This window comes from Myxocyprinus asiaticus, chromosome 9 (genome assembly GCF_019703515.2).
Source record: "Myxocyprinus asiaticus isolate MX2 ecotype Aquarium Trade chromosome 9, UBuf_Myxa_2, whole genome shotgun sequence".
NCBI lineage: Eukaryota > Metazoa > Chordata > Actinopteri > Cypriniformes > Catostomidae > Myxocyprinus > Myxocyprinus asiaticus.
In genome coordinates, this window is record NC_059352.1 from 39,714,685 (window position 1) to 39,733,263 (window position 18,579).

The following is an 18,579-nucleotide window of genomic DNA, read 5'->3' on the forward strand; positions in this document are numbered from 1 at the left end:
ATGTTAATGTATAAATAAGTGGATTAAATTATCATATGCCAAATGTCTGAATTATGACACTCTCATGAAACCAAGAGTTAAATAGAATTGAAAATTTATTCACAGAAAAAAAAAAAAGACAAAAATTCTAAAATGTTACTGGTAACAGCTAAAAACAAAATCAATACATTTCCCCTAACAATTAATAACAGCTGTCTAATTTACACATGTATCTATTTTTCTTTAGTATTAAGGCAATTACAGACATTTGTCCCATGATTGCCTGTTTTCTTTCTTGTCTGATCTCTTATCGATTTTATTTTAAGGAAGAAAGGAAGATTTACAGGATGTTTAATGGAGTATTTCACAGTATAAAGATGCTACAGTCCAAATCAGTACATTTTCTGTTCACTATTTGCTAAAGCCATGCCTCCTCCTTTAAGTATCAATACTTATCAATAAAACTGTTTGATTTTCATTATGACATCATATAATGTTCAATACAGTTCCAAGACCAATACTGAAGACATCCTCATCATTGTCTCCTCTTTCTCCTAATGCATGTCCAGCCTGTTCTTGTACCATCAAAATTTACTCTCTCATCAGCAAATCACATTAAGCACATATAGGTTTACATATATGTGGGAAAGCTCTATACATTTAAGGGGAGAGACAAATGTAGAGAGACAATGATAGAAAAAGGACAGTAAGCAAATGGAATCCTACAGACAGGTGGTGGAATTCAGGCATATTTGTAAGTCCTCAAATTTGCTACAACATTTCTGTGTGTTCCATCAACATTATTCAAACTGCATGTAAACTATAAGCAAGCAAAAATGTGACCTATATCTTCCATATCCACTTCGCCAGTAAATCAAATCACTTACATTAAGGTTAAAGGATGCATCTATGCATAAGAAAATCCAAAAGGCTTCATGGTAAATAAATCAATAAATGCAATAAATCGTAGAGAAAAAGCAGTGCAATGCTGAAAATGTTTTGTCTATATACATACACCATTGTGAAAAACTCCTTTTGATCCCTCAGATGCAAGAAGACATGTAATACCATTACCCTTTAATACCAAAACAATGTTTCATGTTCAAGTTTCAGATCAATTTCTATCAAATTATACTGGAGTATGGGAAATACACCATCTCTGATCACCAGTTGAAGTTCCTCTGTTGGGTTAAGACCAAAAAATTTGCTTTACACTCGGCACTCTAACCCTCTGGCTCCTCAAGGTGTCGTGGGAGACATGGTGACTGACGTCCACGGGAGAGGACAGGACCCATGGAGGGGGACAGGCTTCTGACCCCAACCCCACCTAGAGGCACCAAGGAGGGGGAGATGCTGCGGTATCCCATCCCGCTACGGAAGTTCAGCTCCTGTGTGGGCAGCAGGGGCTTCAAGATGCTTACCAGGCAGAAAGCGGAGCCGCTTTTGGGAATGAAGTTCACCTTGTTCCTGTCTGGGCAAAGATATGGAGGAATCTTTTGGAGAGGCCTTGGCCTGGTGCAGAAGAGGGAAAAAATCTTGATTTAAACAAGATTTCAGACTCGTGAAGCAAATTGCTTTTTCATGGAAAGGTATCTTTCTTATTGTTAAGAGCATGAATGTTCTTGGCATTAGTAAATCAGCTCAAAAGGATTTTGTGTGAGGAAACAAAATAACCACAAGTCTTATTTCCATGAATAAGGTACCAGTGATGTATGAAGAACCAAATCATCATAAGTAAAACAACTTATTGAAGTTAAAAGTAAAGACACCTTTATGGAAATTGACTTTAGTAAAAGTAGGTAATGAGAAAATGTATGTAAAACTATAAAAAAAATAATTGATAATAAATGTACTTGGGTATCAATGGTATGAAAGTTGATTGCCTAAATAATGTCACAGCTGATTATACCCATGGCAACGTAGTTAGGAGTCTACTTAGCATATGTAGGATTTTAATTTAAAGGGATAGTTCACCCAAGAATAAAAAATTCTCTCATCATTTACTCACCCTCGTTCCATCCCAGATGTCTCTGACTTTCTTCCGTTGAAAAAAAAATGAAGAAATTTAGAAGAATAACAGCTCTGTAGGTCCTCACAATGCAAGTGAATGGGTACCAAAATTGTGAAGCTCCAAAGGACATAAAGGCAGCATAAAAGTAATCCAGAAGGCTCCAGTGGTTAAATCCATATCTTCAGAAGTGATATGATAGGTGTGGGTGAGAAAATGATCATTATTTAAATCTTTTTTTACTATCAATCTCCACTTTCAATTTCACATACTTCTACTTTTGGCGATTCGCATTCTTCATGCATATCGCCACCTACTGGGCAGGAAGGACAATTTATGACTTAAATATTGATCTGTTTCTTATCCACATCTATCATAGCGCTTCTAAAGACATGGATTTAACTACTGGAGTCTTATGGATTACTTTTATGCTGCCTTTATTTGCATTTTGGAGCTTCAAAACTTTGGTGCCCATTCACTTGCATAGAGGACCTACATCACTGAAATATGCTCACAGAAATCTTCGTTTGTGTTCAGCAGAAGAAAGAAAGTCATACACATCTGGGATGGCATGAGAGTGAGTAAATGATGAGGAAATATTCATTTTTAGGTGAACTATCCCTTTAAGAACTGTTCTGAACAATTCTGACATAATAGACATCATAGATGCACCATTATGAAATCATGAAGAACATTTGTTTTGAAGTCATAATGGGGCCTATAGGATAATGAGGTTTTTTAGATGTCATAATGGGGCCTCTATGACAAGGGCGTAGCCAGGAAATTACTTTTGGGTGGGCCTCAGTAAAAATGGATGGGCCAAATTTTCGCCCAATTTGTTTTTAAACAAAATGTTCCTTGACATCAGACAGGTGGTGGTTTCAAACAGTTCTTTCACACTTTCAGAAATCATATATTTTGCTTTTTTTATTTTTATTTTTTTTTTTTTTTACTGTTTTATAAATAAATATTTGAAGTAATAAAATAATCTCTAATATTCTGGGTGGACCTTGGTCTAATTTATGCCACTGCTCTATGATATCATAATATTGTTTTTATGATGTCATGTTGGGGCTACTAACACATAATAATTGGGCCTCTATGATGTTCTAATAGTTGATTTATGATGTCATAATACAATCTTTATGATGTCATAATGGTGTTTTTATGATTTCATAATACAGTCTTAATGATATCATAATGGTGTCTTTATGATGTCAAAATGGGACCTATGTGATGTCATAATGGTGGAACTATCCCATTAAATGTTCTTCAGTGAGAGAAATGTTGGATAAACTATTATCTAACATAAAATTAAAATTAACCTAAAAAAATATTAACTATTTTTTGTTTTGTTTTAAGCTCTATGTTGTACCTTATTTGTGGGAAACTTCCTATGTAAATATCAATTATAAAAAAGATTTTAAAAGTACACCAGCATACAGACAAAACATGTCTATAGAATTATTACTCACTGGTTTTCCTCAAAGACTTTAACTTTCTCACAGCCCTCAGGAGGCTCACGTTTGAACATATAGCTGTTGTTGGGCTTTGGAGAAGAAGCATATTTGGGCAGAGGAGACCAAGGTCCGAGGTCTAAGGAACAGAAGTAGGAGTGTTTAGGAATCAAATCAGTCATTTGAGTTTTATGCATTTGTGTGATGGTGGTGTGTGTGTGTGTTTGTGTACATGTTTATAGTACATTGTGGGGACCAAATGTCCCCACAAGGATAGTAAAACCTGATATCACCTACCTTGTGGGGCCCAGCCAGCGGTCCCCACGAGGGAAATGGCTTATTAAACATACTAAGCGATGTTTTTTTGAAAATGTAAAAATTCAAAAAGGTTTCTGTGATGGTTAGGGGATAGAAATTATCATTAGATCTGTATAAAATCCATAAAATGCATGGAAGTCTATAGAGAGTCCCCACAATGATATAAAAACAAGTTTGTGTGTGTGTGTGTGTGTGTGTGTGTGTGTGTGTGTGTGTGTCACCTCTTTCTTTGATCTCATTGAGTGTGTCATCGTTTAGGAGTGGGCTGTTTCCAACTGTGTCGTTAAGGATGCTAAGGTACGAGGGTGAGACAGAGTCAGCTCGGCTGCTGCTGTTGCTACGGTTACTGCCAAGCCCACCATTTGAGGGCGTCTGTGTGTCAATGCTGCGGGTGCTGCTGCTGCGCTGGGGGAGGGGAGGGGGCGCACGGTGCCCATCAGGAACATCCTGTGGCTAATAAACACATATGCTGATGGTAAATTACATTGTTAGAGAATTCTAGACTAAAAGGGACATACTGTATATCAAGGATATGTAACACATTGCTATAAATATTGGGGGAGGGGACTATTTCACTATACATCACATTACTACTGACTGTGCACCGATAAGCCCTATATCACAAAAACGTATTCAATGCCAAAACCATCTTGGCATCAATCTTAAAAAAAACATCCTTGTTTTCCTAAAGCTCTCAAAGTCTTTGCATTGAACACTCTTAAAAATGAAGGTTCCAAATAAAACCAAAAAGGGTTTTACAGCCTCATGCCATTGGAGACCCTTTTGAACTTCTGCATAGAACATATGACTCTCTAGTAAGATCTAAACCAGTGCTACTCAACACGCGGCCCCTGAGAAATTTTTTGTGGCCTGTATTGACATTATCAAAAATATATTTAGCATTATCAAATGTGTATGATTTGTGAGCTGCCCATTTTCTAGAATATTTATGGTAATTTTCTGTAACCCTGAATCAGAACAGTTAGTGAAAAAAAAAAAAAACTGCCATGTATGTAACAAATAAATGAAAACACAAAGAATATTTGAGGATATATGATGTAACATGAGAGCGGCGGTCAGTATGCACGCAGCCGCGCACTGGCGCGCTCTGTCATTCAGACATGCGCGTGCTCAAGAGTCACTTTTCACAGTGCGAATCTGTCAACCCTGTTTAAATACACCTTTTTCACAGACTGTGATGACGCGTTTCCACCTTATTTATCAGCGTAAATCTTGCAGTTTTTTTTTTATATTATACATTTTTTAAATATTGAGTGTAAATTTATAACATTATGCTTTGTGTTATATTACCCTGGAATTAGTTTTAAAAAATGAATTACCACAGCTGCGAGGGGGTTTCTATTACAGCTGCTGAGAGAGTGACAGTAAATCTGGAAAGTCATTCAAATGTAATAGTGGATTTTTTTCTTTTGCTCTTGGAGCAAATGGGTAAGTGAAAATAATATTTGCTGTGATCTCCCATTCACTCCCATTCACCGCTGTTGAAGTTTACCCTGCAAACGTTTACTTCTGTGCTCCTAAACCCTGAGTGTGAAAAAGGTCTATAGCTCACCATATATGCATCATCACCATCATCATCACAATAACAGTAATAACAGAAAAAGTAATCATTTATCCTGCAATAAAGGCGTTGAGACGTCTTCACGCAATTGATTATTCATGATCTGCATTACTTACCAGCAAAACGCTAAAGAGGGTGAACAAATCCTAATTATTAGTCACTGGAGCAGATTTGGAGTAAATACAGGAAATATTTCTCTTGTATTTGAACGTATCTCAGGTTTGTATGATGCTGAACACTCTTTGTCTATTGGTTTACAGTGTCTTTGACAGTTCCTAAGGAAACCACAATTTAACAATGGTGTTTGTAGTTAAAACATTGTAACCACAAAAAAAAAAAAAAAAAAACATTACTACATTACAACAGTCATGGATACTACAAGATTACTATAGTAAATCTATGGTTTCTGCCAAAAGACCATGGTTATAACAATCATGGTAACTATAATATTTATATAGTAAAACCATGATTAATTTAAGTAATAACTGATCATGTCTGTTTTCTATATTGCAATGAATATAGTAGAAAGTGGCTCTTAAAACTATACCATGATAAAATTTAACTGTTACACCCCTAATTTATATCTGATAATATATATGAAATTAAATCTCACTATAAAATGTTTATTATAAAATTAATAAATAAATCTTATATATGAGAAATACTAAAATTAAGAGTGTGGCCATAGGGGTCATGCTTTGTGGCCCCTGAGCTTTCCAAAGTTGAGTAGCCCTGAACTAGACTATACATACTGATGCTTTAAAACACCCAGAAACCAATACACTAATATGAAGGATAATACTTCAAAAATGTACAATCATGAAGATGTGAACTAATCTCCAAAGAACCATTTAGCAATTAAAAAAATATTTACGGCAAAAATAGCTCTTGAATAGAGGAGATTTCTTTGCTTAATAACCTAATTGTGAAACATACTGTTGTTGGATGTGAAAGCGTTTTATTGAGAAGCACTCACTATTATGATCTCATCTCGTTCTACAGTGTCCCGAATGATGATGCGTTCAATCTCCTGGTTGAGGCCCTCTATGCTGTTCCGGAAACGGGGGGGCGTGGACTTGGAGATGGGGATGGGAATCAGGATGGTTTTAGGCATCTGAGACTAAGAGACCGCAAGAGTAGAAAAAACAAAAAGGTACAACACTGAAAAAAATGACTAGTAAAATTGACTTAATTCTTTATTTTTGTATAAAATTAAGGAAAATCTACTTAAATTTATTACATAATATTGATAAAAGTGAGTACATTTAAACATTTCAGTTAATACATACTTACAAATCTGATGTAACTTTAGTCAAATTTAAATGAATTGTTTTATGGAACATTTCACATTTTGAACTTTCCTTATAAACCCATGTTTAATCATGTAAAAAATAACATACAAAAGCCTTCCACAGGAAAGCTTATTGCATGCTATGTGGTCTGTTGCACAACATCACCTTGCATTCAAGGTTATAGAAACAAGATACAGGGGTGCACAGTGCACACACACACCTCAACACTTGGTGCGCCAAACACAATGACGGTAACAATCAAAGGGTTTTTTTTTTTTTTTATTCATGAACAGGTACTTTTGAGTAGAAAATGAAATTCTGACTTCAAAAACTAAAAACAGTGTAAATAAACGTGCAAACAATGAAACCATGCAAGCTCATTCATTATTCAAGCTTGGTGCATGCTGGGAACACCAGCTTTGAAAAGTTAAGTTAAATTTACTTATTTTATTTACCAGTGAAATTTACTAAAATTAGCAAATAAATATGACTTGGTTTTCTACTTTTAGTATGATACATGATGATGCATTGTAAAGATATAAAAAAATCATGAATAATATTTACTTATAAGCTTCAGCATTCATTTTAACATGTTTAAATTTAAGTACAAATGTAGAATTTACTTAATATTTTCAAGTTCATGCTTAAACTAACTTATTTAATTTAGAAAGTACTTAATCTTTTTTGTTATATTTACTTTACAATAAAATCCCTTTTTTTCAGAGAAGTACTTATTTTTTCAATGACAGTACATATGTTTGTGTCTATGTCCTATGTAATCCTGTTAAAACAACTTCCACACACAGTGAGCCCACACATATACAAAACTGTACAATCCCTCCATTGCCAGAAATCAAACATTGTGTTACGCTAAGCCCCATCAGTATACACAAATTACTGACTACAGAGAGCATTAGATACTTATTAGGTACTTATTTTGAGCATGGTGTCATATAAGTGCTCATTGTCTTTTCTCTGTTCTTCATTCTCTCATTACCTTCTCCATTTATGTTTTGTTTAGAAAAATATATTTATGTTTATGTTTTTTTTGTTTTGTTTTTTTTTGCCTGGCCAAGCTTTTGCCTTCCTCACTCTTTCTGTTTGTCTCATCTCTTCAAAATGAGTTATCTTGGGTTTTTTTGGCCTTGGTTCCTTAAGTACTTTTCCTATTCATTTTTTCCATGGGGATTTGAAAAAGTTCTAAGCCATGAACCCAATCAAAGAGCTCTGAGATGAATTACAAACTTTGATTTGAAGCAAAACAGTATGTCAAAAACAGACAAAAGACAAAAGGGACAAGACTATGAACTTAAAACTACTCATCGCATGAAGCATTGTGAATGAAGTAAACGAATAAAAAACAACGATACAATATAAAACTATTCTAAAACGACAACATGAACTATTGAACTATTGATATAGTTAATTTTTATAAGAATAAAAACAATATGCTTTAGTTTATATATATTCATTATATATAAATTATATATATATATTTCAAAACATTTAAGTAAATTGAGAGTCTTGGAAGACTTGATTACGTCATCCACGTCTCTATTCAGGATTATGGGTAGTGTAGTTCTTCATCAGGAATTCGGTTATTTAACTGATTTTTTTTCTCATAAAAATAACATGAATTTGTGATTTCTACAAAAGCATTTATCATGGCTTAATCTCTGAGCTCATGGTGTATGCTATTGTTAAAAATCAATTTCTCTATGAAATGAATGGTATCTTTACTTCTGGAACCCTACTGTTGGTCTCTGTTGGCATGATCTTTTGTGTATAATGTGTTCTCCTGTCCTCAAAGCACTATAAACATATTACGGTGCTCTCAGACCATATTCAAGATGTTTAAATTAAAAAAATAATACAATGCCCACAACTCTAATTTGCATTCTAGGTCATTATACTCATGTGTTATATATAAATAATTACATCAATGAAATAAAAATGCACACACATGGAAATAGAATGTGTTGAATGCTGTGAGGTTACACTTTATAATCTACTGTAATACAAGTCACTGTCCTTTGGGATAATCCTGCCCCCCAGTCTCTGAGGGGCAAGAGAAGCCTCAAAATTGAAAAATACATGCAGGAAAGTGGGGCGCTCTTAAATTCTCTAGACGTTTGGCCTACTTCAGTGCTACAGTGTGAACTAGTCCTTGTTATGGGAGTCCTCTTACAAATGTATATGCACACAAGGAAAATCAACTTTCTGAATTGACTGTGGCTGCTGGAATGCGATGATGCCCACCTGTGACTGGATGATGGCATGGTTGCCATTAAATGGTGACTTGCGGTCTTTGTCCCGGCGATGACGACTGCTGCGCTTGCTGCGCTGGAGCTGCTGCCGCAATTTTACAATCTAAAAGAAGTCAAAATGGAGATACTAAATAGCAGCATAAGAAAGAAAAATAGGAGGAGGAGGATCACTGGATCAGTCTTGATAAAGACTATTTTTGGTCTATAGTACAAGAGTTCAGTAACAGTACCAGTCCAAATGGACCTGATCTATGTAAATGTTATAAAAGCTCTGGCTCTCTCTCTCACCTCTTTCAGCTGATCAGTGCTACCGCAAGAAGCTGATCGCTTATGAGAGCCTCTCCTCCGCTCATCTACCCAGGCCCTAGGGGTCTGACAGGAAAACAGAGAGAATAAGAAAAATACACAGAGAATGGAGTAAGAACTGTTACCAAGAATTGGAGTAAAATAATTCCCTAAGCTTCTGACTGTAGTAAATAGACATGGAACAAACTTTTTCTCACCCTGTAAAGCAAGAACAACAAGAAAACATAAGCATCCATACAAGTGTGTTGGTGTACAAACAAAAGTTTGTACATTGAAAAAAGTGGTAAACTGCAATTGTTGATCTAATTCTACTTGATCTAACTTATAAAAATTAGTTTTCTTGGCGCAATCTAATTTTTCAGGTTGATTTAGTCATTTTTTTAATTGAATAATAACAATAAAACAATTAAAAACATTGAATGACAATAAAACAATTCAATACCTTTTTTGTCAAAAACATTACATCTGTCGATATTTGTGAGCCTGCACTAAAAAATGTTAACCAAAAAAATAAATAAATAAATAAATTACTTCATGCGGTAACATCTAAATTAAAACTGATGTACATTTTCTGTGTAAACATACTTTCTCCTATCCCAGCTTAATATGCAGAGACAACTAAAAGTAAGCCATTCATACAGTAGGTTAATTTTCTCAAAAACTGTAAACACAGTTTCTGTTGCGCTATAAAAATTGCTCTGTTTGTTTTGAACGACCCGCTTAGACCCGCCCCTACAACGTTACTCAACCAATCGTGTGAGTTGGGGGCGGGACTATCTCTTTATTTGACCAACGGCAGATGGGAGGCGTATTCAGAAATCTGTTTTGAAAACAACCTTTCTTTTTGCAATTCCGTTTGGTGGTGATAGTGGGTGCAAAAATTACATCAGCTTTAACTGATTTTATTTAAAGCTGCACTACGTAACTTTGTGCTTTGTAATCTGTGGTTGAAACTTAAAATTGCAAGCAATTTGCGGAAGAATACATCACGTCAGTCGTGTTCTGGCACTGCTCTTCTGGTGGATGAATCTCCCAATTTGAGCTTACCTGGACATCAACTGTGTGTGATCATGACTGTCATACTGTGCTATTTTCATGTTGATTTTATATTTTACTATTAAACATTTGAAATGGAAATATTACTTGCTATAATGAAGAAAAACAACACTCATTTGAGTGAATTTTACACTTAAATAGCTTTTCTGACACTACACTCACAGCACTTTTAGATAGAGAACAGGGGACTCTCCTCAGCCACCAACAGTATACAGTGCATCCGGAGAGTATTCACAGCGCTTCACTTTTTTCACATTTTGTTATGTTACAGCCTTATTCCAAAATGGATTAAATTCATTATTTTCCTCAATTCTACAAACAATACCCCATAATGACAACGTGAAAGAAGTTTGTTTGAAATCTTTGCAATTTAAAAAAAACAAAAAAAAAAAAAAAAAACACATGTACATAAGTATTCACAGCCTTTGCTCAATACTTTGTTGAAGCACCTTTGGCACCAATTACAGCCTCAAGTCTTTGTATGATGCTACAAGCTTGGCACACCTATTTTTGGGCAGTTTCTCCAATTCTTCTTTGCAGGACCTCTCAAGCTCCATCAGGTTGGATGGGGAGCGTCGGTGCACAGCCATTTTCAGATCTCTCCAGAGATGTTCAATCGGGTTCAAGTCTGGGCTCTGGCTGGGCCACTCAAGGACATACACAGAGTTGTCCCGGAGCCTCCTTTGTTATCTTGGCTGTGTGCTTAGGGTCGTTGTCCTGTTGGAAGATGAACCTTCACACCAGACTGAAGTCCAGAGCGCTCTGGAGCAGGTTTTCATCAAGGATGTCTCTGAACATTGCTGCATTCATCTTTCCCTTGATCCTGACTAGTCTCCCTGTTCCTGCTGTTGAAAAACATCCCCACAGCATGATGTTGCCACCACCATGCTTCACTGTAGGGATGGTATTGGCCAGGTGATGAGTGGTGCCTGGGTTCCTCCAGACATGACGCTTGCCATTCAGGCCAAAGAGTTCAATCTTTGTTTCTCATGGTCTGAGAGTCCTTCAGGTGCCTTTTGGCAAACTCCAGGTGGGCTGTCATGTGCCTTTTACTGAGGAGTGGCTTCCGTCTGGCCACTCTACCATACAGGCCTGATTGGTGGAGTGCTGCAGAGATGGTTGTTCCTCTGGAAGGTTCTCCTCTCTCCACAGAGAAATGCTGGAGCTCTGTCAGAGTGACCATCGGGTTCTTGGTAACCTCCCTGACTAAGGCCCTTCTTCCCCGATCGCTCAGTTTGGCCAGGCGGCCAGCTCTAGGACGAGTCCTGGTGGTTCCAAACTTCTTCCATTTACGGATGATGGAGGCCACTGTGCTCATTGGGACCTTCAATACTGAAGAAATTTTTCTGTACCCTTCCCCAGATCTGTGCCTCGATACAATCCTGTCTCGGAGGTCTACAGACAATTCCTTGGACTTCATGGCTTGGTTTGGTCTCTGACATGCACTGTTAACTGTGGGACCTTATATAGACAGGTGTGTGCCTTTCCAAATCATGTCCAATCAACTGAATTTACCACAGGTGGACTCCAATCAAGTTGTAGAAACATCTCAAGGATGATCAGTGGAAACAGGATGCACCTGAGCTCAATTTTTTCGTTTTTTATTTGTAATAAATTTGCAAAGATTTCAAACAAACTTCTTTCATGTTGTCATTATGGGGTATTGTTTGTAGAATTTTGAGGAAAATAATGAATTTAATCCATTTTGGAATAAGGCTGTAACATAACAAAATGTGGAAAAAGTGAAGCGCTGTGAATACTTTCCGGATGCACTGTATCTTAATATGATTATTCAAGTGTTTTATCTACTATTAATGTTTGAATTGTACTACAATTTTCAATTTAAGAGGTTAAACTTGTGATATGGCTGATACAAGTTCAATAGAAGACTTTATTATTTTTATACTATATTGTCCAGCCTCAGTTACTACAATAGCATGTCTATTGCACACATTAACACCGTAAAATAAAAACATAAAACGAGGATTCAATAATGATGGGGATAAAATATACTTTATTAAATGTAAAAAATAATATGTTTAAATATGCAATATAACAGTTACGAGAAGTCAATTTCAGAAGTCATACATGTTAAACATGTCACAGTAACTTCACCGGACAATGTAGATACATCACGATCGGTTAACACACGAGTAATGTTCAGTTCATAAAAGCATGACAAGCAATATTCAACAACCCTACCAGAAAACATACCCAGCATTATAGCAGGTAAACAACTTTGCCAAACGGATAACAGATAAACATCCATCTAAACTGCTACGATGCTGTCCTGAGCTGTAAGTGTGTGACTGACTGAACTGAACAGCGTAGTTAGTTTCTCCAGCCAGAACATGAGACAGCCTATACTTCTTTCCCGTGTGTGCAGACATGACGCCAGCGATTACGCACCAAATCGAACCCGACATCTCAAAACACAAATAATTTGTATTGGCTTACCGTAGTGAATTCGGGTAAGGTATGGACACTGTTATGAACACTGATTTTTTTATGTACTCAATCAATAATGGCAATTTGTTCATTTTTAACCAAACAAATCTTACATAGTGCAGCTTTAAGTAAAAACAATGCTTTAATATCACTGAATCAACACCAACTAAACCACGTATATTTCAAGATACTTTTCGCAAAGGTATGATTTTAATGTCCATTTATCATATTTATTTGACATGTAAGGGAAGGAGTTACAGTAAACAGCACAAATGACTCACCTGAGTGGCCTTGTCCCTCATTTAGAGGGTGTGGGGTGTGGAGTCGCCGTGCCACTGCCAGTGCCTTGATAGGCCAGAACTTAAAAGTGAGTACAAGGGAGGATGATTCCTCAGTGTTTCAGCTGGAAAAAGGGCTCTCTGAATGAGGAGTGACTAATTGAAAATTAAATTAATGGAAAAGGGAGAGAAAATAAAGGTCAGAGTTTTTTATATATATATATATATATATATATATATATATATACATACATACATATACACCGGCGGCCAAAGGTTTGGAATAATGTACAGATTTTGCTCTTATGGAAAGGAAATTGGTACTTTTATTCACCAAAGTGGCATTCAACTGATCACAATGTATAGTCAGGACATTAATAACATGAAAAATTACAATTAAAATTTGAAAAAAAATTTCAGAACTTCATAAACTACTTCAAAGTGTTCTCATCAAAAAAATCCTCCACATACAGCAATGACAGCTTTGCAGATCCTTGGCATTCTAGCTGTCAGTTTGTCCAGATACTCAGGTGACATTTCACCCCACGCTTCCTGTAGCACTTGCCATAGATGTGGCTGTCTTGTCGGGCACTTCTCACACACTTACAGTTTAGCTGATCCCATAAAAGCTCAATGGGGTTAAGATCCATAACACTCTTTTCCAATTATCTGATGTCCAATGTCTGTGTTTCTTTGCCCACTCTAACCATTTATTTTTGTTTTTCTGTTCCAAAAGTGGCTTTTTCTTTGCAATTCTCCCCATAAGGCCTGCACCCCTGAGTCTTCTCTTTACTGTTGTACATGAAACTGGTGTTGAGCGGGTAGAATTCAATGAAGCTGTCAGCTGAGGACATGTGAGGCGTCTATTTCTCAAACTAAACTCTGATGTACTTATCCTCTTGTTTAGTTGTATCTGGGCCTTCCACATCTCTTTCTGTCCTTGTTAGAGCCAGTTGTCCTTTGTTTTTGAAGACTGTATTGTACACCTTTGTATGAAATCTTCAGTTTTTTTGGCAATTTCAAGCATGGTAATTCCTCAAAACAATGATTGATTTACGAGTTTCTTGAGAAAGCTGTTTCTTTTTTTTTCTTTTTTTTGCCATTTTTGACCTAATATTGACCTTAAAACATGCTAGTTTATTGCATACTGTGGCAACTCAAAAACAAACACAAAGACAATGTTATGCTTCATTTAATGAGCCAAATAGCTTTCAGCTGTGTTTGATATAATGGCACGTGATTTTCTAGTACCAAATTTAGCATGATTACTCTAGGATAAGGTGTTGGAGTGATGGCTGCTGGAAATGGGGCCTGTCTAGATTTGATCAAAAATGAATTTTTTCAAATAGTGATGGTGCTGTTTTTTACATCAGTAATGTCCTGACTATACTTTGTGATCAGTTGAATGCCACTTTGTTGAATTAAAGTACCAATTTCCTTCTGAAACAGCAAAATCTGTACATTATTCCAAACTTTTGGCTGACAGTGTATATATAAACGTATATATATATATATATATATATATATATATATATATATATATATATATATATTATATAATTTATAAAAACTATTTTAAAGGCTATTTTGTGTTATTTTAATCTTCAAGTTGTGATCCACAGTACAAAAAAAATGCTGACCAGCTGACCCACCATACTCCCCACTCTTGCTGTAAAATAATCATTATCGCTTGGCCTCTATACATAATCTCTTAATCCATGTGTGGCCTCTGTTTTGTTTTAACGTCTTTCACCCATTTTCTATACTCTCCCCACTATATTTTTCACACTACTCCATCGTTCTTTCTCTCTTTCTTTATGTGTCCTTTTCACATGCATAAACAAACATTCATTCCTTCACACTTTGTGCACTCGTTTGCCTTAAATAAACGTTCTCCAAATGAAGGTGGAATATTTTTATACTCTAATGCAAGAATGTATAATCTAGACTATCGGCTAACTGATTGTTGTTCGTAATGCAGTGTTGTTTACCCACATAGTGCCCCCTAAAGCCTGTTTTCAGCCGTGGTTTTTGCCATAGCAACCAATCTTGCTAACCATTATATTAATGCAATGCAAAGCACGCTACCAGAAAAATCAATGCATGTTTTCAAGAAATACAATCATGATCGAAATGCTTGAAAACTAACAACATGTAAAATCATGTTATAGCGTACAATAACCCACGAACAATGAAATAAAATGTCCCGCATAAAAAAAGCCTTCATTTTAAATGCGCAAAATGTTAAATATACCCTCACAATTCTGTAAACGGTTGCAAACGCACAATCGCATTCATCCAGCCTCAACATACGGCTCAGTGTGATGTCTGCAGCACCGCACCCCGCATGAAGAGGCGCTCAGGAATAACGAAAACAAAAAGACGAACCGCATGCATCTCAGTCTGTGCCAAACATTTATAGAATGCACTGCCCCCACTCTTTATAATCTACATCGGTTGCAGGCATTTACTCAGTAAGCATGCAAAACAATATTCATAATATAATAATAATGTTGCATTGATAATAAGCACTCGTTATTTAATTCAACCGGGTACGCACCTTTGGCTGATGAGAGAATGACTGCACACAGCGCATTCATGTTCCTTGTTGGAATTAAAAATAAAAACACTGTGATATGTGATCGAGCCAGCGCAAAAAACGTTAAGAATGTCGTTTAAAAACAGGTTGGTTGATGGTGGCCGGTGTTGCTGGGTCAGAGAAACAGAGCGAGGATGCGCAGAAGCGTTGCTATGGGCGTTGCTGTGCTGCTGGTGGTCGATGGGCTGACGCTGCGTAAAGGTGATACTAGAGCTGTGCTGTGATACCCAGCGCGAGCTGTGTGAATATGACAAATGTGTTATCTGTTGAAGGATAAAAGAGTACAAATCTGAAAGCAAGTGGACTGAGAGATTGGGCTTGGGTTTTCTGGTGTGATTTTTGCGGTTGCAGACATGTCTTTGTGGAGTGAAAAGGATGCCCTTCTCCCCCCTCAGAGGAAGGCTGGCGTTGGGTATGCGCGCTCCCTCAGCCATCCAGCCTCAGCGATTTCGTGCTCGTGCCCGCGCACACAAGGCGACGTTACTGTTGCTGAGGCGCGTGGTGTTGTTTTCCTCTTTGAATACTGATGTGCTTGTGAATCACATCACCATAGAGAATCACAAATCACAGGTAAATGACAGTAGAATTTAGGAGGCCTGTTCAGGTACAGGTATGAAATAAAGTTGTTAAAATGGGTACCCACCACATATAGTATTTGCCCCTGCTGACAGGTTAATAAGTCGAAAAATACAATAATATAAATACAATAAAATTCTACTTTTTCATTTATATTTAGTTTTACATTTATATATGTGATTGTGAACAATAAAACATAAAACAAGCCTTAATTAAAACATGATAATAATTGTGGCTAATATTTGCCTATATATGTAAATGAGTAACAAACACTTTGTGGACAAGCTACTAGTTTTTAACTACTAGTTAAGGCTTGTTTTATTTTTAGATTTTGTATTATATATGTTATATTACATATAGTCTGGATGGATATGGATATTAAACAATTGCAAACACAACACAAGTTTTATCAAAAAATCAAAAATGTTCTCAAATATATGTGTGGCACAATTATTGGCACCCTTTTATTCAATTATTTGTGCAACCTTCCTTTGCCAAGATAGTAGCTCTGAGTCTTCTCCTTTAATGCCTAATGAGGTTGGAGAACACATGACAAGGGATCTGAGACCATTCCTACATATAGTATCTCTCCAGATCCTTCAAATTCCAAGGTCCACATTGGTGTACTCTCCTCTTCAGTTCACCCCACAGCTTTTATATGGGGTTCAGGTCAGGGGACTGGAATGGCCATAGCAGGACCTTGATTTTGTGGTCAGTGAACCATTTTTGTGTTGATTTTGATGTGTGTTTTGGATCATTGTCCTGCTGGAAGATACAACCACATCCCATTTTAAGCTTTCTGGTAGAAGCAGTCAGGTTTTGATTTAGTATCTGTTGGTATTTGATAGAGTCCACAATGCCATGTATCCAAACAAGATGTCCAGGACCTCTGGCATAAAAACAGCCCCACAAAGTTAAAGATCATCCACCATATTTAACCGTGGTCATGAGGTACTTTTTCATATGGCTACCTCCCTGTGTGTGCCAAATCTATCTCTGGCTTTTGCTGCCAAAAAGCTCTATTTTAATGTCATCTGACCATAGAACCTGGTCCCATTTGAAGGTCCAGTAGTGTCTGGCAAACTGAAGATGCTTGAGTTTGTTGTTGGATGAGGGCAGAGGCTTTTTTCTTGAAACCCTCCCAAACAACTTGTGGTGATTTAGGTGATGTGTGATTGTAGTTTTGGAGATTTTCTGACCCCAAGACCCAGCTAAGTTCTGCAGTTCTCCAGCTGTGATCCTTGGAGAATTTTTGGCCACTTGAACCATCCTCCTCACTGAGTGTGGAGACAGTATAGACACACGTCCTCTTCCAGGCTGATTCTTAACATCTCCAGTTGATTGGAACTTATTATTATTGCCCTGATGGTGAAAATGGGTATGTGGTGATGGGGGCGTGGTCGTGTGTCTGTCTGCGGGAGAGAGGGAGTGGTGTGGCTTGTCAGGCTGGTTGACATGATTTTTAACAGCTGTTTCTAATTAGTAATAGCGGAGAGACAACTTAAAACAGCTGAACATGCCAGAGAAGGCAGAGAGAGAGAACGACACGAGTCTGCAGCGTTGACGTGTCTTATGTGTGTCTCTGAGTTTTGAGAACTTTATTATTTTAAGAAGTTTGTTCATTGAGAGTGTTGCATACTGAGTTGAGTGAATTAAGAAAAGATTGCATACGGTGCTGAAGGCAGAAAAATAAAAGCCTTACCTGCAGCGTGTCACCGCTCCCTGTCTCCTCCTTTTCCATACCCGAACCCCAAGTTCTTTTACACTGGTGCAGAAACCTGGGATTCGAGGAGACACGTCGTCATGGAGTCCTCACCACTGGGCATTTTCCAATCCTGCTCCAAACCCAAGCGAAGGACCAACAGGCATTTCGGAACCTGATCAGACACGAGGGGGTTGCTGCTGCAGCCCCGGAGCCCACTCCAGCTGTCCAACCGGTCACCCTCGTCAAAATGGGTCCGGCCGACGATCTCAAAGCATACCTCGGCCTCTTCGAGAAGACTGACTAGTGGGTGGCTCTACTGTTGCCACTACTCTCTGGGGAAGCGCAGCTTGCGGCCCAACAGCTCCCTGCAGCCAACCTCCTCATTCATACTGACTTGAAGGGAACCATTCTGCAATGGGTTGGCCGGACCCCCGAACAGAGCCGACAGCACTTCCGCACCCTGAAGCTGGGCAAACAAGGCCCGGGACGCCTGCCGAAAATGGTTGCTGGCGGGGGAACCCCGTGGTGCCCAGGATATCGTGGACAAGGTGGTACTGGAGCAGTTCATCACCGAGCTGCCCAGTGGGATGGCCGAGTGGGTCCAATGCCACCGTCCGGCACTGCTGGAGGAAGCGATCCAGCTGGCCGAGGACTACATGGTGGCGTTTCCGGGAAGCAGTGATCCAGAGTCTCTCTCTCTGTCTTCTC

At 37.6% G+C, this 18,579-nt stretch overlaps 1 protein-coding gene across 1 annotated transcript; it reads right to left on the bottom strand.

Moving 5' to 3' along the window:
* Positions 1-97: 97 nt before the first annotated feature.
* Positions 98-15,801, bottom strand: LOC127445858 (protein FAM117B-like). Its single transcript, XM_051706297.1, has 8 exons — positions 15,552-15,801; positions 12,995-13,147; positions 9,192-9,275; positions 8,896-9,006; positions 6,321-6,464; positions 3,984-4,215; positions 3,463-3,583; positions 98-1,491 (listed from the first exon to the last, which is right to left on the bottom strand). Exons 2-8 carry the CDS (start codon positions 13,013-13,015, stop codon positions 1,203-1,205), a joined length of 1,002 nt encoding a protein of 333 aa, XP_051562257.1. The 5' UTR covers positions 13,016-13,147; positions 15,552-15,801; the 3' UTR covers positions 98-1,202.
* Positions 15,802-18,579: the final 2,778 nt, after the last annotated feature.

Bases quoted from the DNA above. Each gene is read 5' to 3' on its own strand.
- LOC127445858 (XM_051706297.1), bottom strand. From the start codon at position 13,015: ATGAGGGACAAGGCCACTCAG. The intron at 9,007-9,191 runs GTGAGAGAGAGA...GACTTCTTTTAG, and splicing joins GCACTGATCAGCTGAAAGAG to ATTGTAAAATTGCGGCAGCA. The intron at 4,216-6,320 runs GTGAGTGCTTCT...TGTGTTTATTAG, and splicing joins AACGAGATGAGATCATAATA to CCACAGGATGTTCCTGATGG.